The sequence below is a fragment of the Meriones unguiculatus genome, chromosome 1, assembly GCF_030254825.1.
Source record: "Meriones unguiculatus strain TT.TT164.6M chromosome 1, Bangor_MerUng_6.1, whole genome shotgun sequence".
In the NCBI taxonomy this organism is placed as follows: Eukaryota; Metazoa; Chordata; class Mammalia; order Rodentia; family Muridae; genus Meriones; species Meriones unguiculatus.
The window spans coordinates 93,912,741-93,937,898 of record NC_083349.1 but is presented as its reverse complement, the minus strand read 5'-3'; the positions used below and the strand labels follow the sequence as shown (position 1 = coordinate 93,937,898).

The 25,158-nt window shown below is 41.6% G+C and overlaps 1 protein-coding gene across 2 annotated transcripts in view; it reads left to right on the top strand.

The window, feature by feature from the left end:
- Positions 1 to 25,158, top strand: part of Camkmt (calmodulin-lysine N-methyltransferase) — a 351,318-nt gene that overhangs the window by 300,989 nt on the left and 25,171 nt on the right. For both annotated transcript variants that reach the window (XM_060363563.1, XM_021652698.2), the window contains one exon: positions 24,632 to 24,706. In XM_060363563.1, the coding sequence (XP_060219546.1) occupies positions 24,632 to 24,706 (75 nt within the window). The remainder of the gene's footprint in view (positions 1 to 24,631; positions 24,707 to 25,158) is intronic.

Sequence of the window (25,158 nt, the reverse complement as noted above, 5' to 3'; positions counted from 1 at the left end):
AATGACTGGGGAGCGCACACACACCCACGGGGTGGGGCTGGGACAGTGGAATGACTCAGCAAGTGTGAGGCTCTGCTTGACCACTTAACCTCCAGCAGCTCAGGAAGCAAAGCCACCAGCCACTGTCACAGTAATCAGTGTCCCTCTGTGCCATTGCTTTCCCACCCATAACCAGTACAATGTGATGAACAAATTAGTTCCATGAGAAAAGAAATAAAAGGAACCCATTCACAAAGGAGCTCAGATATAGTTCAATATTCTTTTCTAGCGCCTCAATGCATATGCAGAATTTCTCCTCCAAATTGGAGGTGTGGAATAACAGTAGCGACAGATAACTAAGAGGTATTTACCATAGCTACAAAGCCTACACGTGAGCCAAATATTTCTGCTATTAAAAAGCACTTCAAAGCTTGACATGAAGTTTGTAACAGCTGAATGTCTCCTGTGACTTCATTTGCACAGGAGATGTAAAAGCTGAAAGGGAACTCATGATACAAGAACTGTGAGCCTACAAAATAGCGTTTTTGGAAAGGAACGAGAAGCTGCCCAGAAATTTGACTGGCACCCCACACCGTGGTTCCCCCCCACTCAGTGTCCTTAGTAAGTGCTATGGTTTGAGTAAGTGTCCTTTAAAGGCGTGGAGCTCTTGGGAGGTGCTGGAACCTTTAAGAGGCAGAACCTCTTCTTTGGAGGTGTGCCCTAAGAGGAGATTCAGAGCTACCCCACCCCTCTTGCTTCCCAGTGAGTCACTTCCTCTGCCACACACTCCAGCACTGTAGACTGCCTTACCACAGTTTCAAAAAGCAATGGACCATGGACTGAAGCATATGAAACCAAACCAAAATCCTTCCTCTTTAAAAGTTATTAGTCTCAGGTATTTTGTCATAGTATCGGAGAGCTGACCAGCACAGTAACCATCAGTCTTTCTCCTGTAAATATCTGATGTGCAGGATATTATATGCGACCCCTGTGACAGAGTCGTTCAACAACCCCCAAGCGGTCAGGACCCACAGGCTCAGATCCACTGCTTTATAGACTCCTATGACTGTGTAAACACAGTATTAGTGCTTATTGGCAGGGGCCTCTTGCAAGTGAGGGTCTGTGACAGGTGCTTCATTTAGCCTTGTAAATCTGCCCTGCTCTCACCAACACCTCCTTCCTTGTCCACCAGAACTTGTTTGTATTTGAAACAGGGTCTCACTATGTAGCCCTGGCTATCCTGGAACTCACTATGTAGACCAGGCTGGCCTTGAACTCACAGAGATCCTCCTGCCTCTGCCTCCCTCATGCTGGGATCAAAGGCATGTGCCACACACACCCAGCATTTTATTTTATTTTTTTAAATAACTGTTAAATAGCAAACCACCTTGCTCCCTCCGATCCAGCTTAATCCTGCCTCACCGTGTTGAACATGAAAGCCTTGCTTGGGGAGGTGGGAAACCATAGTGCTGGCCCTTCAGGGATCCACATACATGAAGATGCTGTATTTCACATCTCCAGGATCTCAGCAGCCATCTGATAGTTCCGTTCATCCATCCATGCAGCCATTCATTCATTTATCAAATGAGTCCAAGGTATGCCTTTGGGAATCTAAAATACAGAACAGTTGGGAGCAGTTTGTGAACAAAGAAAACTGTACTTCTAAATATAGTGAGAAATTTATGAAAGAGCAAGGATATTTACAGCAGCTCAATTGTTGGGTTTATCTGAAGCTGTCTTTAAAATTGTGACTCTAACAAAGAACTACTTGGAACTTCTGACGTCTGCATATTTCTGGGTCTTCCAGAATCAGTGAATACCATCATTCTTTGGTTAACATTAGTTAAAAGTTACAATTTAAAGAACATTAAACTAGCCCCTCTGTGATGGTAAAAGTAAATTTCCCTTAAGGAAAAAATGTTTGTGTTTGTGGGAAACTTGTCACTGAACTTAAGTTGCAGCTTTTACTATTGCTCATTAAGCTACATGTGTTTTGTGAACTAGTCAACTTGTTTTTAGGATTTCTTACCTATGTGTGGGACAGCAGGGTCAGCCAGTAGCACCATCTCTGTTCCTGCCTAAGATCTGTGCCTGCCCTGTAGTCTGTTTCCTGTAGACGTTAAAATTGGAGTGATGAAAAATTGTTTTTAGATGTATATCCCCACCAACCAGGATCCAGTTGTTACCTTTTCCAGGCTTTCTGCCCTGCCTCTCCCCATCCCATCCATCCTCCACATTCCCAGCCTTGACCTTCTACTTCCAGGGCCCATACCTCCTGTGTTTACTCTCTGTCACTATCACAAGACCTACGACATTCTTATACAGAGAAAAAGGTTTATTGTTCGCATTAGTTGGTTTTTTCTTTAACTCTTTTATTTATGTTTCTTACATCTTTTTCTCCCTATTCCACCCCAATCCCTTCCAACACCCCAACATCAGGTAGGAGAGAAAAAGAGTAGGAGAAGGGGCACAGTTCTTTCTTAGCTGCTTCCTGCTGGTTAGAGTCATTGGGTTCCCTGGAGCCAGTCCAGTCCTCTTTTCAGGAGATCTCCAACCTCTTGTGTCACAACAGTAACCAGGAACAGCAAGGGGGAAGCAGGAGCAGCTTTGTTCTTTCTTGAATCTTCTCACTCTCTGGGTTCTGGCATTTATTCTCTCTCCACAGTCCTCAGATTTAAACTCTGCAGCTGGCAAAGAGCTCCTCTCAGAGCCCGCACGAAGCAAATAGTCTGCTGCTGTGGACCATCTAAATCAGTCCCACATCCCACACCTGGGACCAAAACAAAAACATGTTTCTATCTACAAAAGTTTATTCGTGGCTTACCTTTTTGCAGGGTCTATCCAATGGGTGATTGCATTGCTCTGGGTCCCTGAGGGTTGCGACACACAGCAATGGCAGAAAGCATATGGCGGACCGTACTGCTCACCCCATGGTCAGGAAGAAAAAGAAAAAGAGGGGGTGCAGGATCCCATATTATGCTTCAAAGGCATGTCCCAGTGACCTAAGGCCTCCCACCAGGCCCCGCTTCCTACAGGCCCCACCACCTTTACCATGCTGGGGACCAAACGTTAGCACACAGGCCTTCAGGGGACACCACCCAGGCATAGCATCTTATCATTCTTAACACGCTTCATCAAGCTCATCCCCTATTTGTCCATCTAAATCCGTCCTTCTGAATGACTCATTCCGTCTGTCCACTCTGCCTGTTTCATCTCATTCTGTTCTTTTTAACTGCTTTTGGTCTTGGACTCATACCTCAGTCGAATGACACACACGTGGTTAGTGCTAAAGTATGCTGGTCGTCTCCTTGCATATTGGTCTGTTCCTTTGCTGACAGGTATCTTGATCACTTTCTGTTCTCCAAGCGCTGTCTGAGTGCCAGTGACACAGTGGGTTACAGACTGCACCCAGGAAGTCCGTGTGCACCTTCTTGCAGTTGACACGCTAGGGAGGGAGGCAGCTGATTTTCTTGAAGACAAGGATTCTGTTTAATAGGTCTTCTTCATTCCCTGAAGTAATCAGTGTATGTACTCCCCAGAGCGTGAGAGCTTTTAGGGTTTGTATTTAAAAGACGTGGATCCGTAAGGTTTAGGGAACTGAACAATTTTTAGTGGAAGAAAAGTCAAACCCCTGAGAGTCAGACAGCAGCTTCTCCATCAGATAGTGGCTTTCATTTCAGGATGGCTTCTCGGGCGGGCATGTGCAGTGTCTGCAGACAAACTGACAGCGTGAGTAGGCATTTATCTGCTCTTTGTCAGGTTGAAGAGGAAGGTTAGGAGAAGGTAACTGAGATAAGGGAGCTGAGGGCTCTTTGAGAAAATTTCTGATAAAATATACCTGTTAGTGAGTTTTAGGGTAACAGAATCTTGAGAGGTGCAGAGAATTCTAGAAATGCTGTGCTCCTATCCCCTTCTTTGTTATCTGGCATACAAGAAAATGAAGTTGCCATGTGCAGTCCTTTCTGCTCAGTTAGCATTGTAGCTTCCTTGCTAAGTTTGTGGAGGAACCCCGGGCCTTACTAGATCAGTTTTACCTTGATGAGAGCATCCCCCAGAATGTTAACCAATGTTTACAGATTTTGATACAATCCTTTTTTAATGAGAAGGAGCCAGACTTTAACATTTGGGGACAGTTTTTCAGGGGCACTCCTAAACTGCAGTAAGTTAAAAAGCGAGGCCTTTTCTTCTAAGATAGCATTGTATTGATTCTTTGAACTTTCTGGTCCCTACTCATTGCTAAGGGCAGGATCTCATACCAAGAAACGGGCCAGACAGTATGCCAACAGTCACATATGCATGGGCAGACTGCTGCATTCCCTGAGGAAATGCCTCCTACTTGAAGCAACAACTCTTCTTCCTTTTCAAAATTCACTCTTATAGAAAGAATTTATCTAGGCCTGTGGACAAGCTCACTTGATAGACTGCTTGGTATATAATACGCATGAGGAGCTGAATTTGATCCCTGGGACCCTTGTGGGGGTTGGAGGAGCACAGAGGCATCCTTCTTTTTTTGTTTGTTTGGTTGGTTGGTTTCCTGAGACAGGGCTTCTCTGTGTAGCCCTGGCTGTCCTGGAGGGAAACTCTACACTCTGTAGAGCAGGCTGGCCTCAAACTCAAGAGATTTGCCTGCCTCTGCCTCCAATGCCCAGCTGAGGCGTGCTCTTATGATCCCAGGGGAAGTGAAGACAGGTGGTTCTCTGTGCCTCACTGGCCAGCCAGGCACATCTGTGAGCGCCTAGTGAGGGACTCTTGTCTCACAAAACACAATGAAAACACACCTGAGGAGTGACACCCAGGCTGTCCCCTGCCTTTCTTATGCCCGTGCACTCACATGCACGCACACCTTCAGAGCCACACAAAATAAATACACGCCAATGAAAATCTCTTTATTCTCCAAGGAGCGCACTTAAAAGAGGAAAGAGACCATCTTCAAGACACTTGAGAGTGACTCCATGGCAGACTGTTCTGAAACACTAATCTAACTTCAGCTGAACAATGGGCACTGATGCTCAGTGCTCCGCTCTTACAGATGCTCCAGAGGCACAACTGTTCCTGTGCCACACATGTGAGACACTCTCAGAAGTGGACTTTGTGTCCACTTATAGGCATGCATTTTCATAATCTTTTAAGGCCAACCCCTTGGTTTCATTCCTTTTTTTTTTTTCTAGAAGTTTTGTTGGCAATTTTCCAACATTGGCATTTTCATTGTGAGATTAGAAAATTTTAGAAAAACCTTGACATTTTAAAAACTCTGAGTCTTCCTATTCAATAATGAGGAGCTTTCTTTCTAAGATGTCTCACTGCATTTCCAGTTCACTTGCTCATTTTATTTCTGGAAACTTTTGTTGGGCCTTTAAATAGAATCTCTGCTTCCATTATATTTTCCGTTCTTTCTTTCATTCATTCTTACTGTTTATTCATTTAAGACAGAGCATCATGTAACCTTAAGTTCACTACATAGCCAGCAATGACCTTGAACTCCTGTCCTTCTGCTTTACCTCCCAAGTGCTGGGATTATACTTGTGCATGACTACACCTAGTTTGTGAATTGCTTTGTTTCATTTGACACTGTATTTCCTAACTAGTTAAGTTCATTTGCATAGAGAGACATAGAGGTTGTAGGGTTCTGTGTGGTACGTGTTCAGTCTTCGAGTGATGATCAGTTTTTCAGTTTTCTGATTTTTTTTTTCCTTTGGTACGGGGTTTCTCTTTGTAGCCCTGGCTGTCCTAGAACTCACTCAGTAGAACAGACTGGCCTCAAACTCCCAGAGATCAGCCTGCCTCTGCCTCCCAAGTGCTGGGATTAAAGGTGTGCACTTGGCTAAGCTTTCTGATTCTTTCACTTCTTCTCGTGTGTAATATTATTTGATGAAAACACCCACCATGATGAGCACTTGGTGACTGTGTTTGGAAGCCTGCAATAGTTCACCATTGAGCATGCTTCCGGCTTTCAATTGGGGCATTTATTCACTGGTTCCTGTTTTGAGTTTTTATTATATAAAAAATATGCAACTTTATCAGATGTCTGGGCAGCATCTGTGGAGATAATCAAATTTTTTCTCTTTCCACCTATACCTATGACCATTAACAGCATTTTAGCAGTAAAATACATCTGCCTTTCTAGTTTCTTGTTCATAGTGTGTGAGTTGTCTTGATGTGCTTTTGCTGCTGCTGGTGTGTGTGTGTGTGTGTGTGTGTGTGTGTGTGTGTGTGTGTGGTGACTGCAGGCTCACAGATGACACTATAAGCTTGTGAAGGTCAGAAGACAACTCTTGGAAGTTGGTTCTCTCCCTCCGCCCTGCCCATGCCTGGTCTTCTCTGCCGTTTCTACTGTGCTTCATACTAGCTGATCCTCAGGCTCCCGGTAGTTCATCTGTCTCTATATCCCAACTCATATCAGGAATGCTGAGGCCAAGGATATGTACCGCTGTGCCTCACAATTTTGCATGTGCTCCGGGGACGGAACCCGAGTGGGTAGGCTTGCGTAGCTGGTGCCTATACCCACGGGTTACCATACCATCCGGAACCACCTCCTCTTTGTGAGCTGTCCATAGTGCTCACAGTTCTAAAGCAGAACAGCTTTTGCTCCACCATTTTGTCTGTGACAGTTTGAGTTATAGTGTCAGGAAATAACAAATTCCTGTATTAATAAAACAGTGGAAATGAAAGGATGTAAATCTGAAAAAGAAATAAAAACACAAAAATGTAATAATTCGCTATAGCAAATGGCACATGCTTATAATTTCCGATTCATTATTTGTAGTATTTTGTTGTCGCTTGCTCAATCAGCTGTCATATTCGTGAAGTTGTAGGTATTTGAGATAAAGAATGTAATTAAGTCATTAGTACTTTTCATCCCAAGACCTGCCTTCTCTAAATAATGCAGAATATACTGGTTACCAACATGGGGTCTGGATGTTAGATAAATCGGTCTTCCTTTTGGACTAAAATGACTTTATTTCAGCTAAATTCCAGGTAAACATAGCTGAGATGAGGGTTTGTTTGTTTGGTTGATTGTTGGTAGGTTGGTTTTTCTATGGTAGGACAGTGTTGCCCTGACTGCCCTGGAATTCACTCTAGAGACCAGGCTGGCCTCGAACTCAAAGAGCCTCCTGCCTCTGCCTCCTGAGTACTGGGATCAAAGTGTGTGCCACCACTTCTTTCTTTCTTTTCTTTTCCTTTTGTGTGTTTTTAAATCTGTCCAGAAACATTTAAGCATTAAGTTGGAACAAGATCCCAAACTTTGGAACCAGGATCATCCATAGAGCTTCCTGGGTCACAGACCCTGGTTACAGCTCTGCTGCTGCTCTGGAAACCTCGACTGAGAACTACAGAATGAAGGCTGTCTTTGAGATTCTTGTTAAGTTCTGCTGTGCTTCCCACTTTTGAAGGCTTCCATTCATTAAAGCTTATTCTAGGCAGGGAAATGACTCATTCATAAACCGTTGACCTTGTGAGCACCAGGACCTGAATTGATCTCCAGAACTCACATAAACCCTCATAATCACAGCACTCTAGAGGCAGAGATGGGCAGATCTCTGGGACTCACTGGCCAGTTAGCCTAGCCTACCTCTGGTAGATTCCAGGCCAATGAAAGAGCCCATCTCAACAAAACAAACAAACAAAAAAACAAACAAAAAAACCGAGGTTGTCCTCTGGCTTCTACTACATGTGTATGTGCTAAACAATCACATATACACATACACACATGTATACCATCTACTCTATTCTCCTGTAAGTTGTAGATGTCATAAACTTTTTTAAAAACTGAGCCCTGATTCACAGATAGCTCTTCGTTGTCTGCAGTTTGTTCTTATGTAGTAGAAAATTCACCAAGATCTAATTTTACTTTCATTTGCTCTTTCCCTAAGCCTTATTCCTTGTGTAGAAATATAATCATGTCATGATAAAAATCAATGAGCTAGTTAAGTAATCTCAGAAGAAATTTGTTTACATGACATCCTGTTTTAATTTTCCGTGCTATCACTCTTCTTCCCTTTAGCTAAGAGAAATGCTTTCAATAAAATCTTAAAGCTGGGCAGTGTATCTCAGTGGCAGAGTGAGTACTTAGCATATGAGTGGCCCTGGGTTTGATCCCTAATACCTAAAAGTCAAGTATGTCTTTTATTTTCCTGGAGTGACATGTTCTTTATAAGTCCCCTTTGGAAATAAATCTTATGCTTGGAACTAAAACCAAGACTTGTAGCTAAAGAACACTCTAACTCTAATGCTATATAGACACCTTTTGGGGCAGTGTTTTCCAAAGTGGTCCATGACCCATTCTCATAGAATTTCCTCTGGCAACTTATTTTTAATGTGCAGTTTTCCAGGTCTCACACAAACCTAGCTTAGCCATTCCACAGAGTCCAGTCTCTCAAATATGACATCTAAACGATGTCCTCAGTTGATTCTCATATATCTAGAGCGCAGATCATACTTGGATAAGCCCATTTTTATCCTGAGATTATTGCTCAGATTAGTAAACTGAAAATGCAGATGTAAATCTGTAGCTGTCCTCTGCTTGTCCCTAGGACATTTTGCTTGAGGCCTGTGCTCCCCACAGTGGACTAGAGAGAACAGTATAAATCAGAGAATAATTCTGATTAGCTATTAGTCTGCACCTCAGCCTTAGTTAAAAAGTACACATCAGAGGTAGAAAAGACTATAAGATAACTTAGCAAGAAGGTCCTAAGTAGAGGTAGACTTTCTGCCTCTACACTCTGTCTGTAACTGTGTGAAATATTTTTGTTTCATTGTCATAGTGACTAAAGGTTATTGGGGAAATGGAGAAATCCCTTGATACTAATGACAGTCTACATCAATGAATTGTCCTGTCTTACTGTCTCAACTGCTCACACTGTCTTGGTAAAGAAACAATAATGACAGACTAAGTGAGAAAATGGAAATCGAGAAATATGCTCACCTTTTTTTTTATAGCATTGTCATACTCTCTCTTGTGTGTGTGAGAGAGAGAAAGAGAGGAAGGAGGAGGGAGAGTGTAATGTGTTTTACAAACTTCTTTAAAAATATTGGTATGCATCTTAGTTATTATTCTGTTGTTATGAAGCGACACTGTGACCAAGGCACCTGATGAAGGGAAGCATTTACTTGGGGCCTTGCTTATACTTTTAGAGGGTTATCCGTGATCATCATGGCAGGAAGCAGACAGGCATGGTACTGAGCTCTTGCTGAGAACATTACATTCTGGTCTGCAGGCAGCAAGCAGAGAAAGAGACAATAGGCCTGGAGTAGACCTTTGGAACCTCAAAGCCCACTCCCAGTGACACGATTCCTTCAACAAGGCCACACCTTATAACTCTTCCCAAACAGTTCCATTAACTGAGGACTAAGCATTCAAACATATGGGCCTGGGGTAGCCATTCTCTTTCAAACTGCCACAATATGGAAACAATTTTGTTAACATTTTTAGTCTGATTTGTTTATTCAGTTCAATGCAATAAAATAGAATTTAGTGCCTTCCATAGTTACTTTGGCCTTCTAGAGGATATGAAGATGAGTAAGGCAAAGTTTGCAAAGCTCTATGTTTGCAAAGCTCAAGATATTTGGACAAATAATAGACCAGCCCCCAATATGTAAGTGTGAGTAAGTCTAAAGAGATCAGATTGGGGGCCGGGGGGAGTGAACTATTTCATGGAGGAGACATCTACTGACCTGTGCTTTTGTAAGGAAAGGGCAAGGGAAGAAAAGCAGTTGAAACAGGATTTTTGAGGTATAAAACCAGGAAGGAAATAATTGAAGATATAGGAGTAGAAAAGATATGTCCAAGAAAATTAATTATTTCTGATGAATTACGAAAGGCTAAAGAGAGACAAACTGGTTGAAAGTCCTTATTTGGGGCTATTAAGAGTAGTTGATGCTCTTGCAGAGCAGCCAGGTTTCATTCCCAGCACCCACACGGCAGCTCACAACCAGTTCCAAGGAATCCAGTATCCTCTTCTGGACTCCCCATGCACAAGGTATGTACATGGTACTCAGATACATGCAGGTGCTCATGCACAGGAGTAAATGTCACTCTATAGCCAAGAGAAGAGATGACTACATACAATCCCAGCATTCGGGTGCGTAAGGCAGAAAAATCACGAGTTTTGACTACAAAGTGAGTTGGAGTCCAGTCTGGACTATGTATCAAGACTCAGTCTCAGAAAAATCAAAACAAGGAAAGAGAGAAAAGAAGGAAGGAAAGAAAAGAAAAGGGAAGAGGAGAGAAGACACTAGGCTAGGGTGGTACAAAGCGCATGGCGGGAGGTGTCGGGCAGCTGCGCTCTTGGTCTGGGTGGTGGCCACGGCATGTTTGCCTCGTCACGATGAAGAAAGATACATTCACTTCCTGTGTTGGTGTTTTCTATGGGAATGAAAGGTCTTCTTTTGTATTTTATCGTTTTTGAGGCCATTACAATGATTCCAGGTGAGAGAAAGGGGTGGTCCAGGCCTGAATAAGCAAATCTAGAGCCACTCAAGAAAAAGGACTGCAAGTGGGTAGCAAGAAAAGAAGAGAGAACAGTTCTGCTGTGGTTGTAAAACCCATGGGTGACAGCAGCTAGAGGTTAGGTACAGAAGCTCAAAAACACGCTGGGAGATTTGGAGATGAAGATCAAGAGGTAGGAGCCTGCCTGAGAATTGGAATGTTGCTTGGAAAGGCAGAGTCCTGGGAAATGTCTGTTCTGGAGAGGTTAGGGAGTCTAGGAAGGGGTGCTGAGAAGGGGGTGAGAGCAGGAGCGATTGTTCCAGGTGGAAGTGGTGTTTTATTTGAAGAAAGAGGGTAGTCAGCCGGCCTGGAGGTGCAGAGGGGAACGTCAGTTTGTTACTGTGAGTAAGGTGACCCCACAAGCAGTGAAATGGTAAGGGTCTGTCCCCACAAGAATGTCAGTGACAAAAAGGAAGGCAGAGACTGTGCAGAGGAGAGGAAGCTGCCTCAAGGGAAGAGGTAAGTATGTGCACAAGCAAGCCGGGGGCGGGGGGGTGGTGATTGGACATTTGTTGGAGCAATGACTTCACTTAGTGCTTCTCAAAGCATGTTTTCCCCACATCATCTACAGATCCAGGAATCATGTCAGAAACACAACTATGGGCCCCACCCAAAGAAACACAATATCAGAAAAGCTTGAGTTTCAGTTTGGCAAATAATTTTAACAAACTGAAATGTCTTATACCTGGTCAATTTGAACACAAGTTACAGAGAGGGAAGAAGAGGGATTAGTGTCCAAGACACAGGAAGGGTAACACTATGTGTGTGTGTGTGTGTGTGTGTATAAAGTGTATGTGTAAAGTGTATGTGTGTGTGTGTATATATATAAAGTGTATGTGTAAAGTGTATGTGTGTGTGTGTGTGTGTGTATATATATATATGTATATATATTAAGACAGTAGGAAGGGAGAAGCAGATGAAGAAGAGGGGAGAGATGGTTTTGGCTATCAGGCTTTCAGTAAGCCTCTCTACTGAGGATGGGCATCTGGTATACCCTAGGAGGTCCTGGCACTGTTGCCATCACAGCCTCTGAACCGTTGCCTCTTGGAATGTCTAATGCATCTTACATCCTCCTCTCTCCCTGTCCAAGTCCTATCTGAAAATCCTACACAGTTCTCCCTCCTGGATACTGCCCCTTACACATCCAGGTGCTCAGGATTAGGCTCAGTGTAGATCCTTCTGGCCATCTGCAGTTCTGTGCTTCTTTCAAGTGTCTTATCTTCCAAGTAGACCCTGTGTCCTCTAGGGCAGTAATAATTTTGTAACTCTAAATCGGATCCACGTTGCGTTTTTGTTCTTGGCATCCAGTGAGGCGCTACTAAAGTTCTGGGGTGAGTTATAAGTCCTAGATTCAGATATTGTCTTTTTCCCTAAGTGTGTAGGAGACTTTATTATAGACCCTTTTACCCCATGGCAGTTTAAAGTCTATAAAGGGGGCCAGGATGGAGGGACAAGTGGCAAGTAAGTTGTTTAGAAGAACAGCAGCAAGCCAGAAGTCATTATCAATGACTTGAGTAAGTCCTCTATGGCAAGCTATGACAACACAGTCGTGGAGAGGTGAGATGAATGAAACTGCAGGAAGGGCCTGCAGATTCCTCTAAAGAAGAGTGTCTGTCATGTCCATTCAGAGAAGGCTGCTGCCTCCCCTGCTGATGGGAGAGAACTCAGACACTATCAGAAGCTGTGAGAGATAGCTCAGCAGTTAAGAGCACTTGCTGTTCTTTACCGAGGAGCTGTGTTCAGTTTGCAGCACCCACATCAAACAGCTCACAGACATCTGTAACTCTAGCTCCAGGGATCCAATTCCTCTGGTCTGCATGGGGGCCTGCATTCATGTGCATATACACCTCCACATAATTAAAGGTATTTTAAAAATGTTTTAGAAAAAGAATTCTGTTAGAACGCTACTTTTGCAAATACACAAGAAACTTCTTTTTTCATTTTGAGACATGGTCTTTATGTATGTAGTCCAAGCTAACCCCAACTCACCCTGTAGTCTAGGCTGACATCATACCATACTTGAAGCAATGCTCCTGCTGCTGTCTCCATAATGATGGAATTAAATGCATATGCCACCACACTTCACAAAAACTGCCTCTTTAGCATAAAAAATGTCCAAAACAAAACGACTGCCTACAGATTGGGAAAGAATCTTCACCAACCCTATATCTGACAGAGGGCTAATATCCAGTATTATATAAAGAACTCAAGAAGTTAAACAGCAACAAATCAGGTAATCCAATTAAAAAATGGGGAACAGAGCTAAACAGAGAATTCTCAATAGAGGAATATCGAATGGCAGAGAAACACTTAAAGAAATGTTCAACATCCTTAATCACCAGGAAATGCAAATCAAAACAACCCTGAGATTTCATCTTACACCCATCAGAATGGCCAAGATAACTCAAGTGACAACATATGCTGGAGAGGATGTGGAGAAAGGAGAACCCTCCTCCATTGCTGGTAGGAATGTAAACTTATACAACCACTTTGGAAATCAATCTGGCGCTTTCTCAAACAACTAGGAATAACGCTTCCTCAAGATCCAGCTATACCACTGCTAGGCATATATCCAAAAGACACTCAAGTATACAACAAGGACATCTGCTCAATCATGTTTGTAGCAGCTTTATTTGTAATAGCCAGAAGCTGGAAACAGCCCAGATGCCCCTCAGTTGAGGAATGGATACAGAAATTGTGGTACATCAACACAATAGAATATTACTCAGCAATAAAAAACAAGGAAATCATGAAATTTGCAGGTAAATGGTGGGAACTGGAAAAGATCACCCTGAGTGAGGTATCCCAGAAGCAGAAAGACACACAGGGTATATAGTTATTCATAAGTGGATACTAGACATAAAATATAGGATAAACATACTAAAATCTGTACACCTAAGGAAGCTAATCAGGAAGGAGGACTCTGGCTAAGATGCTCAATCCCCATTCAGAAAGGCAAAGAAGATGAACATTGGAGGAGGGAGAAAACAAGGAACAGGACAGGAGCCTACCACAGAGGGCCTCTGAAAGGCTCTACCCTGCCCGGTATTGAAGAAGATGTTGAGACTCATAGCCAAACTTTGGGCAGAGTGCAGGGAATCTTATGAAAGAAGTAGGAGATAGTAAGACCTGGAGAGGATAGGAGCTCCACAAGGACAGTGACAGATCCTAAAAGTCTGGGCACAGGGGTCTTTTCTGAAACTGATACTCCAGCCAAGGACCATTCATGGAGATGGCCTGGAACCCCTGCACAGAAGTAGCCTATAGCAGTTCAGTATCCAAGTGGCCTCCATAGTAATGGGGACAGGGACTGTCTCTGACATGAACTGATTGGCCTGCTCTTTGATCACCAATTCCTGAGGGGGGAGCAGCCTTAGCAGGCCACAGAAGAAGACAATGCAGCCACTCCTGATGAGATGAGACCTGATAGACTAGGGTCAGAGGGAAGGGGAGGAGGAAGGGAGGTACAGGGGGGATACAAAGTGAAAAAACTGTAATTAATAAAAATAAATATAATTATAAAAAAATGTCATGGTCATGTTCTGCAAATTAGGGTGAGCCCAGGCCACATGAAGTTTGACATTTTTCAAAATTGAGAAAGGTTTTCCGTGGAATTCTTTGACCATGATTTTTTTTCACAAGGTGATGCAAAACTCTTTCTAGAAGTTGACTACATTTTGTGTTACTACCTTAAACTCAAAACCAGAAAAAAAAAAGAGATGGATGATGCGTTAATGCAAGTGTAAGGAAAGGAAAATTAATATTTTTGAGCACTTACACTATACGTTTTTTAGAAGCAATGCTTTTATATGTGCTAATAATCTATTGTCTCATGTGCTTTGGCAGGGAGCCTATATTATGTTTGTTTGTTTTGAGTTTAGGGGTTGGACAGAGGGCCTCCTAGATGTCAGTCAAGTTCTCTGTCATTCAGCTACATCCCCAGCCCTCAACCAGTGCTCAGAGTCCTCTAGTAAATAAACGGCTGGCTCAATTTGACAGGTGAAGGCAACGATGCCCAGAGCATCTTCAGCTTCTTTAGTGTGTAGGAGGATGCTGGTACTTGAACTCAAAGCTCTCTAACTACAAAACCCATGCGCTCTTTCTGTGGATATACATCTTCTCGTGGTGTGGCCTACCGGGCTTCCACGTCTATGGCTTTTGTGGTTTTTCTAAAACATGGGAAGTTCTGTAAAGGTGGGTTTTCAAATATGTCTATCTGAAAAACTGTAACAAAATAAAAACATAGGATTTTTTATATTGTGATAAAAAATAGAAACAACAAAAACTTTACTTTGCTTTCAAGAGAATCACAAGAAGGACTTGGACATAATTCAGCTGCTTGGTTTGAGCCATTTTTACAAATGCATGTTCTACTTTAGGAAATCAGTCAGGCTCCTGATTATATCTTACATGAACCCATCTCTGCCACTTCTTTGCTCTCTACTCTTCATTTGAACCCCATTGTGTATGGGACTTACACATCTGTCTTAGTTAGGGTTTCTGTTGCTGTGAAGAGACACAGTGACCACAGCAACTCTTACAAAGGAAAACTTTAACTGGGGCTGGCTTAGAGTTTTAGAGGTTTAGTACATTGCTGTCATGGTAGGAAGCATGGTAGCGTCCAGGCAGACATGGTGTGGAAAAGGAGCTGAGAGTTATGCATCTGGATCCGCAGGCAGCAGAGAGAGACTTTGAGTCACTAAGCCTGGCTTGAGCTTCTGAGACTCAAAGCCCACCCCATAGTGATGCATATCCTCCTCCAACAAGGCCACGCCTCCTAAGAGTACCACCCTCTATGTGCCTATGGAGCCATTTTCATTCAAACCACCAATGTATCATTTCATCCTTTGATGGACCTCTGATTTGTTGCTGGTGTCAGACTATTACAGATAAAGCTTCTGAGAATGTTTGTGTACCAGCGTGGATATGTGGATATGTGGATAAGAGCCTTCTCTAGGGTACATACCCATCAGAGAAACAAACCATATAGAGGCTGCCATTTGACTTCTTAAGGGATTTGCCAAGCTGTTTTCAAAAGTGCTGGCTGTGTTACGTTTCCACGGAGCGTTGGAGAGCTTCCATTCCCTCCAAATTCTGTCCAGCTCTCCATGTGGTTGATCTTTTAAATTACAACCATTCTAAGAGTATAATGGAATTTATTGGGGTATTACTTTTAATTTCCTTAATGGCTACTGAATAGATTTTCATGTCTTTATCTTTGTTGAAGTGTCTCTTCAAAGGCTTTGCTGATTTTTTTTTTAAATTGGGTTGCTTTATTTTCTTATTATTGACAAGTTCTAAGAGTCCTTGGTGTGCTCTGGATATAAACTCTATATCAGATGATTCACAAATATTTTCTCTCAGCCTGTGGCTTGTCTTTTCATTTCCTTTTATTGTGTTTCAGAGAGCAGAAGTTTTTAATTTTAATTTTAACCTAATTTATCAATTTGTTCTTTGATGGGTCATGTGTCTTGTGTGTATCTAAGGAATCTTTGTTTAATGCAAGGTTACAAAGATCTTTTCCTATATTTTCATCGACACATTTTATAATGATAGGTTTTACATTTGGGTTTATGATCTATTTTGAGTTAATTTCTACATGTGGTGCAAGATATAGATTTAAATTATTTTTTTTTGAAAATATGAATAACCAGTTGTCAAAACATATTTTATTCTCTTCCCATATGAATTGCCTCCATTTATTTAGGTCTTATTTAATTTCTGTCATCTTTTGTGAGAATTACGTCTCTTATATGTTTAAGCTATTTTGAAAATTTATGCTATTGTAAATGGTATAGAATTGGAAATTCCAATTTCCAGTTATTTGTTGCCTGTATAAAGAAATACAATTGATTCTTATATTGATCTTGAATCCCACAAGCCTGCTGCACCCACAACAGTGGCTTTGTTGACTCTCCACAGCGCATTCTATATAGATTACTGTGCTGTCTACCAAGAAGCACATCTCTCAGTGTGATGTTAGCTGTAGACTTCTCATGGATCATGTTTTTCAGGTTGAGGGAGATATTTCTTTGCACACTGAGCCACCTTGCTGGCCTTTGAGGAAATTATTTCTAATCTTGTATTGTTGAGTTGTTCCTTTTTTTTTTATTTTTTAATGAAAAACAGATGTTAGACTGTATTGAATGCATTTTCTGCACTGTTTGAGGTGGCCTGTTTGTTAGTGCTGTGGATTATATTTATCAGTTTTTAATATCAAAATAACTTTCTTACATTTTTGTGAGAAACCCCCACTTACTATAAATAGCTGTGTATGTGTTTATATGTGTGCTATGGACAGCGATGTAGGTGTACATATAGAAATATAGACCCAGAGATACGTGCCTCTTATCTCTCGAATCTGGAGTGATGCCATTTCCATCATCCATGACATCAGTATTCCCTGCTTTATATCCGTGTGTATTCCTTGTTTTCTCCTTCTGGCCAGTCTGACTAGAGGATTATCAGTTTTATTGATCTCAAAGAACCTTGGTTTCATTGATTTTTTTTCCCCTATCATTTTTGTTTGTTTTATTCATTTCTCTTCTAATCTTTATTACTTTCTTTCTTTGATTATGTTGAATTTACTTTACTCTTTTTTAAAACTTACTTGGCTAGAAACTGAGTTTGCTAATTTGATGAATTTTTTTCTAATGTAGGTATTTATTGCTGTTAATTTCCTTCTAAGTACTATGTAGCATCCCGTAAATTTTCATGTTTTATTTTCAGTTTTATTCAGTTCAAAATGCATTTCAGTTTCTTCTTTGGTTTATTTTGGGCTCTAGGATATTTATAAGTATAATATTTATTTTCTCAATATTTGAAGATTTTATAGCATATTGATTTCTAATTTATTGGTAGCCACTTTTCCATTGTGGACAAGGATAATATTTTTTGTATGATCTTGATCCCTCTAAACTTATTGAGACTTATATTATGATCCAAAATAGATCTATTTGAAAAGAATACGAATTCTATAAATGGAATATTCTATAACTATCAGTTAAATTGTCTGATTGATAGCATTAAAAGCCATCTATACCAGTAGTTTTTATCTACTGTTCAGTTAAAGAGAGGGGGATATTAGAATCTCTGACTGTAACTGGACTTCATCTGTTCCTTCACTGCTATCCATGGGGCTTTCTGTCACTCAGAGCATAAACTTGAGAGACCCAGAGCTAGCCTCCTTAACTGGCCTTAGCAGGATGAAGCAATGTCTTTCAGCCCAAGTAATAATTTTACTCTAAAATCTACTGTCTGTGGTTAAAATGTATATCCTTTTAAAATGTCTTTTGACCAGCATTCCTATGTCATTTTCCACATTTTCACCTGTAACTCCTGTGTGTTTTTATGTATAAAATGCTTCTGATATAAGCCCCGTGTGCTCGGACCTAGATTTGTCTTTGTTTTTTGTCTTTTTGAAGCCCTGGTGCTTGATCCAGAGCCCTACTACTCTATAACTGAGCTGTGGCACCCAGCTTTTTGCTGTCTGTCTCATCTAGTTCCTAACCATTTTGCTCTGCCTCCTATTGGATTAGTGTGCCTTGTTCTAGCTTTGCCACTCATGCTGTCTTATTAGCTATCACTTTGTTTCCTTACTCTGATTCTTGCTTTAGATTTTATAGTATAGCTTTTGGGGGAGAGGGTGCTGGCCCGTGCACATGTTAACGGCCAGGAGTTGACGACAGTGTGTCATCCTTGATTTCTCTCCTGGCGTGTTTTGAACCTGGGATTCATCATTTGGGCTCCACTGGCCAGTGAGCCTAGAGATCCACCTGTCTCCAGCCTACCCTCCAACACTGGGGTTACAGCCACATGTTGTCAGCACCTCCAACTTTTATGCGGGTGCTGGGGATTCAAACCCAGGTCCTCATGCTTTCACAGCAGTCACTGTTCCCACTGAGCCATCTTCCCAGCCCCTGTTGTATACATCTTAAACTCACCAAAACCTGTCCTCAAACAATATACCGCTGCATATTGGTATGAAACAATCATAGGATCGTATGGTCATTCTTGCCCCCATCTTTATGCTCTTTGACATTCAACTTGTTTGTGCATGCTGGAAACCTCCCAGTAGTTTGTATTTGTTTGATTAGTCCTCCTAGTGTAAGGAGGTTTAAGTAATCTTTATGACACATGTACTCAACTGTACATATCTGTGACACATATATCTAACTACATATATTTATGACACATATTTAACTGTGTACATTTAAACAGTTTTTATGACACATATTTTTAACTTGACCCTCACCATTCCTTGTGTGGCTACCTATCTCCGTGTACCATTTTTTGTGTACCAAAAGGACTTTCTTTGATATTTTCGGGGGAGTGTAGGTCTGGTGGTGATCAGTTCTTTCAGCTTTTTTGTTTGTTTGTTTTAAATATCTAAGAGCACTTCTTCCCTCTTTCTCTGAACTATATTTCCAATAATCACACAATTCTAGGTAGATTGTCTCCATCCCTCCAGGGGACTGGTGCTGTGCTGTAGTCTGACCTTATCCTCTTTATCTGTCTCTGGGATACACCTTTTCTTCCTCTGGAAACTTTGTAATTAGCACTTCTTTTAGTCGGTTTGGTTATTATGTGGCTTGTATTTTTCCTCATGTTTCTTACGTGTGAGCTTTGTTGAAATGACTTCAGCTTTGTATTAATAGTTTACACTAAGTTAATAAGGTCTTCAGTTATTGTTTCTTCTAGTAGTTTTCTGCCTTCTCTCTTTTCCTAGATTTTAAGAATTCAAATATTAAATCACTTTAATTTGTCCCCCAGCTTGCTTTCATTGCATTTTCAAAAACTAACTTTTTCTCTGTATTTTTTATTTTGGATAGCTTTAAGCTTTTTATAGTTGTTTCTTTATTTAATGTCTATTTGTACATGCACTAGCCTCCTCAGAGGTGAGACAACAACTTGAGAGAATTGGCCCTCTCCTTCTACCGTGTGGGTTCTGGGAACTGAACTCAGATTGTCAGGCGTGACAGCAAGCGGCTTTTCATACCAAGTCATCTTGTCAGCGCCTGTTGGGGTAGTTTTTATTGCTATGTCTTAAAATTCTCTAATCTTTTCCTCTGAAATTTCTAACCTTGATAATTGAGTCTAGTTTGATTTTTCTCATATAATGTATTTTCATCTTAAAATTTTTAGAAAATTTAAAAAAATCTGCTGTGTCTCTATACCACATTTGAAATACATCTACGTGCTATTATGATACAGAAATTAATGCCCTTCTTGACTGTCTGACACCTCTGTCAGTTCTAGATAGAATTCCCATGTTCTTTGTCTCTCTATCAATCTTTGATTACACACCAAGCATTTCGAATTTTAACTTACTGGGATCTGAGTGTCTTTGTATTCCTGTAAATATTTTTGAGTTTTGTTCTGGGATACAGTATATTAACGTGGCACTCATTCCCTTGTTTTTTAAATCTGCTTCATCCGGCAGATCAGCATTTTCTCTAGGACTAATTATTTCCCACTTCTGAGGCAAGATCCCTCTGAGCACTCAGCCAGCGCTGTAAATTCTGAGATTTTGTGGGCTGTGTGCTGAAATCAGGCACTGGCCCTGCCCTATGACCTCTGGTGTAGTCCTCTCAACACTGTCATATGGTTTTTACCCAACCTCAAGTAGTTTACATGCACGCGCGCGCACACACACACACACAGAGTTTCTTACAGATCGCTCTGTGGGAGCCATCCACCGGAGCCCTGCATTCTCTCTGTACAGCTTTCTTCTTTATGGTCCTCTGTTCTAGCCACCTTGGCTTCCCTGGTCCCTGGATTCCATCTCAGTTTTTTTTCTCTGCTACAACCCAGGATCTCCTCAAAGGCGTTACACTGGGGTAACAGTGGGGCTTATTTTATTCATTCATACTCTCTCAAGGATTAATGACTATTCACTGTTGTTACTAGCCAATGTCTTGGAAATGTGTGTGTGTGTATTCTCTCTAAATATGTTTTTAAAATTGTTTTTGTTTACAGTTATTTTTGGTTAAGATGTAAAAGAGGTCCCTGTTATACCATCTTTGCTGGAAGCACAAGTCTTCAGAAAGCATTTTCAGTAGCTTTCACATATATTCAGAGAACAACTTAAGAACAGCAACCTCTAGTTATTGAATGCCTTCTGTGTGCTCATTCAGATGTTATATTAACAGAGCAGCTATCGTGTGTTGTTCTAGGCACTGGAAATACATCGCTGCCCCAGAGTTTAAAGATCGACGTCTGTGGTGGTTTGAATAGGGATGCCCCCCATAGCTTCATATATTTGAATGCTACATCACCAGGGAGAGGAACCATTTGAAAGGATTAGAAAGATTAGGAGGTGTACATCTCCCATTTACACGAGTAAAGAAAAACCATGAATGAAGCATACAGGGACAGAGGATTAGGAGTTCAAATCTGGACTTGTGAAGTTTGGGTATCCATGAGAAATCCAAGTGCAGGCATTAAGATGGGGGGCGGGGTTGGATCTGAAGCTCAGGCTGGTAGGTAAGGGAGGATGAAGACAGAACTGACTTGGATTCAGCAATGTGGAGATCTTGGGTGAGTTTGATGGACCACTTGGGGTAGAGTAATTTGGTTAGAGTGAAGTAGACTTAATAGAGAATGAGAGAAGAAGACCTGGACACAAAGTACAAACAACATTTTTGAGGAGTTTGGCAATAGGGCAGTAGCTGGTGTGGTAGCATCCAAAAATGGTGGTTCATGAAAAGGAAAAAATTGCCCAGCTGAAGACTGATGGGAAGAATCCAGAGAATAAACTCCTGGCAGGAATGGACAGAGAAGGGAAACTACTGGAGCCTCATTCTAGAGGAGATGAGAAGGGGGATCTCCAGAAGAAAGTCCTGGTTAGGGAAATTAGTGAGAAAATGGGCAGAAGACAGAGTCGGGGGGTGCAGGTACTGCTAGGAGCATTGTGTGCATTGGTGGGAGATTAGGGACATCCATGTCTGATTGGCAGTCTCAAGGGTAATGTAAGAAGCAGGATATATGTTACAGTTATGTAGCTTTGTGTTCTTGTGCGACTCCTAACAGTGGAGTGTGGGGCAGTCTCTCACTCTTTTGCCCGCACCTGAGACCCTTTTCCTTCTACTGTGTTATCTTGCCCAGTCTTGATATAAAGGTCTGTGCCTAGTCTTCTTGTAACTTACTGCACTGTGTTCATTTGATACCATGGGAGGCCTGCCCTTTTCTGAAGCAGACAAGGGAGCATGTGTGGTCTGCTGCTATATTCAGGCACTTGGGTACAGACTGGACTAATCAGTGATCTGGACAGCAGCTATAAGGAAGGCAGAAACGAGGGAGTAGAGAATGTACCCAAGGTACTGACTAAAATGGAATTTAAGCTGGACAGGAAAGAAAAGTAAGCATTAAAGAAGGATGGCAATGCCACGTTGACGGGATCAGGAGACTGTGGATAGAGAGATTGAGGACTGGTTGGGACAGAAAAACTTCTAGAAGTAAGCTGGGAAAGATAGTAAGGACTAGTCTGACAGTGCGTGAGGGTTTATTGATAAAGATGAAGTTTAAAACAAGGCTGTTCAGTGAGGTCCAAGGGTGGGAGCCAGGTTGTAGGTTGCATATGCAACAAGCTATGCTTAAGAACTGAAAGTAAACATTTTAGAAACATGAGTGTAGCAGCCAGTAGACTTAGAGTGCTGTTGAGTTGTTCTTGTTATTTTGGATACTAAGGACTGACCCCAGGGTCCTGTGCCTGGCAGAGGCTCTGCCACTGAGGTAACTCTCAAGTCCCGTCCGCACCCCTTTAAACCTGAGACAGGGTCTTGCTGAGTTGCCCAGACTTGCCCTGGTCTTGTGAGCCTCCTGACTCACCTTCTCGGTAACTGGGTTCTCACCCCCATTTTCTCCAGTTGACTGCCATTTTTTGTTTTGTTTTTCCCTTTAAAATATAATTTACTCATTAATTTTTTGTACTGACTTTTGCAAATTCGTGGTTCTGTAACAAACTGGACACAAACGTTAAAAATATTGGTCCTTCTCCCATAGCCAAAAGGTGGCTTGTGTGAGTGTGTGTGTGTGTGTGTGTGTGTGTGTGTCCATCCATATTTGGTAGTCTCTGCATGGAGAGAAAGAGAATTGGAAGGAATGAGTTATCATGTGCCTTTCCAAGATAGAATTTGGACTAACCAAATCTAGGGGGCACCATTCTCGGTTATGCAGTGTGCGCACAGTACAGCATCAGGTGCTCTTCAAGAGTTCAGGGAAGTGGCCATTCTAATCCCCATTCTACAGAGAACAGACCCAGTGTGGCTGAGCAACTGTGCAGATGCACACTGCCACTAAAGGTCAGAACGAAGGTCTGAGCCTGTGTGTGTTTCTTGTACCAAAGCTGAACTCCACCGCCACTCTCTACCTCATGCTCATAGTTAGAGAGACAGCCTGGCCTAAGCCTTGGAAACCAAGGACTGTGCCCCTTGGAAATGTTCTGTAGGCCATGTGGCCACATTGGGTGTTTTGGTTTCTTTTACAGAAGCTGTGACTCAGGAATCCAGTGTTCAATACCATCACAGTGTGCCCTGCCCTTTGTCCTCTCCTACCTTAGTAATCACATATGAATTAGAAGCATCTAATAGTCATTGGCAAAAAGGGTAAATTGCGAGTGATTTAAATACTTTCTGTCAAAACATATATGTTGAATATATTGAGTTTATGACCTATGAAGACCTGTTATGGAACTATACTTCGTGATGCTGTTGTCTTTTGAGACAAGGTCCTGCTCTGGTACCCAGGTTAGCCTCAAACTCACCATCCTCATGCCTCTGCCTACTCCCAGCTGCTGTATTTTAAACCATCATGTGTACAGACTTGTCAACTCCTGAGGCCCTCAAGTGTCTGCTATGGGCTGAGCAGGTGCACTCTCCTCCAAGTCCGGGAAAAGCTGGTGTTGGCGGGTATGTGGAGTTCCTGAGGAATCCAAAAGTAAAGTAAGCCTTGATCTCTTAGGGATTTGCTGGCCTTCTATGTCACTTGGCTCTTCCTCTGCCTAGGGAGTAGAAGAACACAAGAGCTATTTGTAAAGCTCGCCCTTGTGTCATAGGAGGTAACCTTCCCTGGCATGTCTGGAAGGCTTGCCAGACTGCCTCTGTACTGAGAAGGCTGGAGCACAGCACAGGGCCTGACACACAGTATGCAGTAGGTGCTCAGTAACTGTGAGTCAAAAGAATGAGTGGCCAGCTGGCCCTTAGCCTCCTTGGTGATGAGTTGATGTGTTTAACCTTGTCTACTTTAAGAATGTCATTACTGTTTATGTCCGTCAGTGTGTATGAAAAAAATTTTTGGACTGACCACGGCTAAGTCTCATTTTTTTACTCGAACATGACTGTGTCTCTGGGAAGACAGAAGAAACGAAAATTCCGCCCAAATAAGCAAATATAATTGCCGCAGAAATTTACTTTTAAAATATAGTATCACAAATCACAGTTTTGGTGAGTGGGAGAAACATCCTTAAAAATGCTTTATTATGATAAATGTTAATCATCGCAGCTATCAACTGAGGGGAATATAGAACATGATTTGCTTTGTAAGTGTTGCTAGAGTTCCCCGATGTATGCTATCAGCTGTTGTTATCGATGAAAGGTTTAATGTGTGAGCCTCCTTTTGGACTGTCGGTAGGGAGGAACTCTAAGTGTATTTAAAGGCCTGAGAACTTCTGCACACAGTGGGCTATTCTCTCCTTCCATCTTGCCACATTGTTCATTGCATCAATGAGAAATGTGACTGACATGGCAGGCAAGATAGATGCACAATAAATTTCACATGACTTGTTTTTATAAATTTTTATTCCCTTATAAATTCATATTTCAGTCAGATGGAGAATGTTTTGATTTCAGTTTTTTTCTCATTGTTGATAAGGGTTAGAAATCATTCTAACAACTGAGGTAAGAATCTACTTTGTCTACAAAAGCTTGTAAAACCTAGCAAAAACTCAACTTTCCCATTTCAGTAGAGAATACTTCCTCTTTTACATTTAAAGACAAAATAAAATATAGTAGACAGTTATATCCTAGGTTTTTTTATTATATCTTTTGAAATAATTTGTATATACCTTTTAAATAATTCCAAGTGCCACAAAAAATAATGTTAATAGCTCAAAATCAAAAGTTAAAAAAATACCCTAAGTATAATTTTTAAAATCTTTTTCTCCTCAAGCGTTTTACGATGGGATAATGAGACAGATGTCTCTCAACTGGAAGGACATTTTGACATTGTTATGTGTGCTGACTGGTAAGTATATAAAAATCATAAAACTCCTGTTAGGGGGAAAAAATAGCTTTGCTGGAGTAATTGGGCCGCGCTGCTTTTCTGATGGCTAAGCCAAGTCAACAAATGAAGCACAAAGCCACCTTAACCTCAGCGAATTAATATTCATCTCCACGTGACAGTTAGAAGGTACTCTTCTATCACACAGTAACTTCTACCACATTATTTCCCAAAGATTGATTTTCAGAAGCATTTCCATTTTCTGGAATTGCCTCTGTTTCATGCTTGACGTATCAGTAAATGGACGACTTAGGCAAATTGCAAATAATTATGGCTCGGAGAGGAACAGTCTGGAGAAAAAGGAGTTTATCAACACAAACAGCTCAATTAGCTTACTTCTTGGGGTAGATCTGGCCATCGATATGTGGGAATATATATGTGTACACACGTATATACTCTCTGGCAGATAAACATAT